This window comes from Lactuca sativa, chromosome 5, assembly GCF_002870075.4.
Source record: "Lactuca sativa cultivar Salinas chromosome 5, Lsat_Salinas_v11, whole genome shotgun sequence".
Lineage (NCBI taxonomy): Eukaryota > Viridiplantae > Streptophyta > Magnoliopsida > Asterales > Asteraceae > Lactuca > Lactuca sativa.
In genome coordinates this window covers 255,665,115-255,671,114 of record NC_056627.2, presented here as the reverse complement: position 1 = coordinate 255,671,114, position 6,000 = coordinate 255,665,115, and the positions used below count along the sequence as shown (strand labels likewise).

General features: G+C 34.2%; 1 protein-coding gene and 1 pseudogene across 1 annotated transcript; one reads left to right on the top strand and one right to left on the bottom strand.

Moving 5' to 3' along the window:
• Positions 1 to 246: 246 nt before the first annotated feature.
• LOC111913298 (GDSL esterase/lipase At1g06990-like) lies at positions 247 to 1,072 on the top strand (annotated as a pseudogene).
• Positions 1,073 to 1,251: 179 nt separating this feature from the next.
• On the bottom strand, positions 1,252 to 2,167 carry LOC111913297 (GDSL esterase/lipase At1g06990). The gene is made up of 3 exons (XM_023909021.3): positions 1,496 to 2,167; positions 1,350 to 1,408; positions 1,252 to 1,270 (listed from the first exon to the last, which is right to left on the bottom strand). The coding sequence occupies exons 1-3, from the start codon at positions 2,084 to 2,086 to the stop codon at positions 1,252 to 1,254; spliced, it is 669 nt and encodes a 222-aa protein (XP_023764789.1). The 5' UTR covers positions 2,087 to 2,167.
• Positions 2,168 to 6,000: the final 3,833 nt, after the last annotated feature.

The window sequence follows — 6,000 nt, the reverse complement described above, 5'->3', positions numbered from 1 at the left end:
AATGTATGGTCGTAGCTTCTCTTGGAAAACCCTAATACCCTCTATCAGCCATTGTTTCTTCCAAAAGCTTCTTCCAAATCTATTTCGTCTACCTCCTAACTTTCTTCAATTTCTGATAGGCTTCCATTACCACCACCCTCCTATAGTCGTCGCTATCGCTACCCTGACGACGTTGTCGTTACCTTCAGTCGTCGTCTGCAGCCCCGCTTCTACCTAGAAACTGTAACTCTATCTCGCTGCCACCATCAGACACTATTAACTGCAAGCCCTAACCTTAGAGTGTCCTATCCATCACTAATTCTATGGCTTTCGTCGTGTTCATCTTCACCTTACTTCTCAAAGTCTCCACCGCCCTTTCCAGTCAGAACATAACCCATCTATTCTCTACCGTCCTCATTTTTGGCGACTCCACTGCAGATTCTGGCAACAACAATTACATAAATACCCCCATTGAAAGCCGACCATCCCCCATACGGGGAAGACTTTCCTGGAAAAATCCCCACCGGCCGGTTTTCAAACGGAAAACTGGTGTCGGACTTTTGGGCGTCTCTGCTAGGAATAAAACAAACCGTTCCTCCGTTCCTACAGCTTAATATCTCCGATTTTGATATCCGCACCGGAGTGAACTTCACTTCTGTCGGATCGGGCTACAATGACATGACGGCTCAGATTTCATAGGTGATTACTGTGACGAAGCAATTGTATTGCTTTAAGGAGTATATAAAGAGATTGAAGAAAGTTGTGGGGATCAAAGTTGAGGGGGCGTTGGTGTCAATTAGTGTCGGAACAAATGATTTCATGATTAGCTACTACGATCTGCCTTCTAGAAGAGACGATTTCTCCATGGACGATTACCAGGATTATATATTGAAGAAGCTTCAGAATTTCGTCAATGTAACTCTCTCTCTCTCTCTCCCCCCTATCTCTCTCTATGTCTTTATTTAAACAGTTTGTTTGATTTTGTGGTGGTGGTTGATAGGAGTTGTACAAGCACGGATGTCAAACAATGGTGGTTTCAGGGCTACCTCTGATTCAATGTCCAACTGAAGGTGAGTTTATTTTTCTGACCTAGTAGAAGAATAGACTGGCAAAATGAGAACAAATTACTGAAAGAATCTGGCACTAATCACTACTTTAGAGTGTAGAAATAATACAACACAAATTTTGGTAAATGGTAATGGTACCTGATAGATCTTTCCAGTGGTTATGTTGTTATCTCTAGTAAGCCTCACGTCTAAGAAGCATTCATAGTTACCCAAATCTAGTCGACCTATCAAAATATCATATGGAAAGAGATTAATATCATCATCATAATAATTATTTTTAAAGCTAGTGAGAGAAAGTAGCACCTCTCCATCAGAGGTAGCCCTGAAACCACCATTGTTTGACATCCGTGCTTGTACAACTCCTATCAACCACCACCACAAAATCAAACAAACTATTTAAATAAAGACATAGAGAGAGATAGGGGAGAGAGAGAGAGAGAGAGAGTTACATTGACGAAATTCTGAAGCTTCTTCAATATATAATCCTGGTAATCGTCCATGGAGAAATCGTCTCCTCTAGAAGGCAGATCGTAGTAGCTAATCATGAAATCATTTGTTCCGACACTAATTGACACCAACGCCCCCTCAACTTTGATCCCCACAACTTTCTTCAATCTCTTTATATACTCCTTAAAGCAATATAATTGCTTCGTCACAGTAATCACCTGTGAAATCTGAGCCGTCATGTCATTGTAGCCCGATCCGACAAAAGTGAAGTTCACTCCGGTGCGGATATCAAAATCGGAGATATTAAGCTGTAGGAACGGAGGAACGGTTTGTTTTATTCCTAGCAGAGACGCCCAAAAGTCTGACACCAGTTTTCCGTTTGAAAATCGGCCGGTGGGGATTTTTCCAGGAAAGTCTTCCCCGTATGGGGGATGGTCGGCTTTCAATGGGGTATTTATGTAATTGTTGTTGCCAGAATCTGCAGTGGAATCGCCAAAAATGAGGACGGTAGAGAATAGATGGTTTATGTCCTGACTGGAAAGGGCGGTGGAGACTTTGAGAAGTAAGGCGAAGATGAACACGACGAAAGCCATAGAATTAGTGATGGATAGGACACTCTAAGGTTAGGGCTTGCAGTTAATAGTGTCTGATGGTGGCAGCGAGATAGAGTTACAGTTTCTAGGTAGAAGCGGGGCTGCAGACGACGACTGAAGGTAACGACAACGTCGTCAGGGTGGCGTTAGCGACGACTATAGGAGGGTGGTGGTAATGGAAGCCTATCAGAAATTGAAGAAAGTTAGGAGGTAGACGAAATAGATTTGGAAGAAGCTTTTGGAAGAAACGATGGCTGATAGAGGGTATTAGGGTTTTCCAAGAGAAGCTACGACCATACATTAAAATGATACGTGCGTGTATATGTATATACTGTAAGCTTAATAGATTATACATGGTGCTATAAAATGTATACCTCTTAATTTTCAAGAAATGCGCAATATCTTTAATAATATAGTAAAGATATCATATTTTTATAAATATTTTCAATATTATATATTTGTAGTGCCCCAAATTCAAGAACTAAAAAGTAAAGTTCAAAATTTCAAACTGACTTAATTGTACTCCTCACTATCTATCTCATTTGCTTCCTAACTCTAACTCTTTCCATTTTGCTTACTAAACTTACTACTACCTCCGTCCATATTTATTGCCCAATTTTGACTTTGGAAGTCTTTATTGTTCAAATTTGACCTTAAATATTTTTGTTATTGATATATAACACTTAATGCAAAATATATGAATGAATTGTGTTTTAAATGTTTTTTCATTGTTATAAGTTTTATCAAGTAATTTATAACACAAATAAAAATATTTAAGATGAAAGTAGAAAAATAAAAACTTCAAAAGTAAAAATGGACAATAAATATGGGATGGGGGAGTATAATTTTTTTGTGCGTTCCACCTCCCAACTCCAGCATTTCACTTTTTCATTTTTTTTCCTCCATGACTCTTTCTTTTCAACCTTTAGAATGTTTCAAGCCGACATGACACAACATATTTATAAGGTTTAAACCTTAACCCGAAATCTGACACGAAAATAAACGGGTTGACACGACACGATAATTAAACGGGCCAAGTTAGGGTCAAGCACTCTCAACCCGTTTAATGTCTTGACACGACACGAACCCGACACGACACGACACATTTGTCAGGTCTACTATTGGGGTACCTCGTGCAGTGTGGTATGCGGCAATTATTTTCTTTTCGATGTATAGTTTCTTCTATTGGATATTAAAAAAATTACATCAACGTATATCGAAGGAGTATATATTCTTCTCGACACCAATAGTAAAGTTAAATTGATATATTGTTAAATATTGAGTTACCAATCATATTTTCATGTGCTATAATAGTATGCGTCATTTTTTTTTAGAATCATCCACTTATGCCTTGTTCCTAAGAGTTTTTTTTTTTTGTAACTCAAAGAAGGAAAAGGAAGGAAAATATTGATAAAAATAAAAATAGGGAAAGAAAATTTTTCTTATTCTGTGTTCCCGAGTTTAAGTAAATGAAAGAAAATTTTTGAGTTTTTGTGTTCCTGAGTTGGGAGGGAAAAGAAAATATAACTAAGAGATTTTCCTTTCCCTCATTTTCTTCCGGAATCCGCATAATTTGAGAGGAAAATTTAACAGGAAAATATGGCTTTAAAATCCTTTCATTCCCCTCCCTTTCCTTCCATCAATGAAACTCGAGAACATGATTTTCCTTCGACATACCTCACGATTCATTCATATCCATCAACATCCCTTCTTAAGTGAAACCCATGAGCATTGGACGTTTGGGACATGTTCGCATTGTTCTAGAATCGCCTTTTTAATTAATAAATGTCTTTTTAAATATCGATTTCACATAAAGAATCATTTTCAATAACAATTCTTTTTTAATTAATAACTTCCGATTTAACTTATTATTGTATTTTTTGTTAATAAGAAATAGATATCAAGTTATTGTAATTATATATTATCACTGACCATTAGCATTTAAAATAAAGAAGTGTATTATATTCTCTAATATATGTGGCCAAATTAAATTTTATTATTAAGAAGAAAACAGTGGCTCAAATTAAAATCCTAAAATGAACTTCTTAATTACCATCACTAAAAAGAATTATTGCACCATATTTTAATTGCAAATATATATATATATATATATATATATATATATATATATATATATATATATATATATATATATATATATATATATATATATCAAATTGTTAGTAGATAATTGGCTATTTGGTTATTATCCATCTCTAATTCACAATGGTTAAACAAAGTAAATTTTGAATTTACTATGGCATTAGAAGTTGTTTCTTTATGTTTGTATATTATATGTCATGTTTATAAAATCTGATAAAACCTAAATTAAAATGTCATGGAGTACGCTACACAAACTTGAGTGATCTACTAATATTTAATAAACTAAAGGTAATAAGCAAAAAAGAATAACAAAAAAAGAATAAAAAGTAGAAAATGTTAGATTAACAACAAGTTATGTTATAAATGTTACACAAATCAGAGACGAACATGTCGTATATGAAATTGCATCGTTGGTTAGTTTATTCAGCTCTTACCAGTAAGTCCATTTAAATTTGCAATCTCATATTAGCAGAAAGAAGTTGTCAACAAACATAATTACATTTCTTTTCACGTAATTACAACATGCCTACATTTCTTACCAACGATAGCATCCTACTTAATCATATAAAAGTAGTAATTTACTTTCTATATTTACTAATCAAATCAAGGTCAATTGGAATCAAATACAATTTCTTTTAACATCCAATTATAGTAAAAAGAACAAACCCAACATGAAGAAGATAAAAACTTGATTAAGCTATATAGTTGTGTTTGTGTAACAGACTCTCAAGCTCTGTAATATTGTGCTGCCTATACATAACCCCCCACATAAAACTTCAAACACCACACAAAGGAATAAACATCTAAATCCTTTGTTGGTGACCCTGTTTGTATGAATAACAGATCCCAATACCATATCATTCATACAACACACCAGAAGCAAGCACATAAAAGAAAAATAACATAATTTTAATACTAATTAGATTATTATAAGAAATTTGTGATGAATAAAAAATGTTAGTTAGTGATGTAACTCTACCTTCTTCGTGAAGACCATATTCAAGGCGATCCATGTTGGAAAAAGGCTCATGAGCTATAATAACTATGTTAGTCTTAACCAACCATTTTACTGTAGATCCACACTTAGAACATGATTTACAAGAACCAACTCCATTTCATAAAAAAATGGTTTTAAATACAATAGAAAATAAACATGTATTTTCTTTGACAAAGCGTCCAAGTCAACTTGCATAATGAAATAAAAGGTTAAATATATATATAAGCAACTAAGATAGACTTGTTTTACCGGTTTATAAAACTAATCCAAAAAATAATAAAAATGCGACAAACTTAAACATATCAAATTGGTAAAAATCGACATTGTCAGATAAATAGTAGTCTTACCCAACCAATAATAAATTTAAAATTCTTTTCTATTATCTAGAATAACTTCAAACTGGTAAATTAACTAATTACCTTCTTCACGCCTCTTGATCTAGTTTGTCATGCTCTTTCTTGACTTCTCCACCTTGGTATCTAATCGATTCTACAAAGAACCAAAAAGATATAAGAGATTTAAGGGAAAAAAGTGCAAACACAAAGACAAAAGTAGAAATAACACAAATGCTTCTATCATTAAAGAAAAATTATTAAGATAATTACCCTGATAATCCTGTATTTTGATTCATAATTCTTCACAATCTTAACATAATCATAAAGCAATCCAAACATGTTGACTTGGCACCACCAACGTGTGTTTTGAATTTGAATACAAAGATGTCATTTGGATCTTTAACCTCGTACATCCTTGCCAACTTCTCCTTGCTCTTCCCAATAGAAGCAACTTGTTTTCTATTTCCCAAAATGTTCCA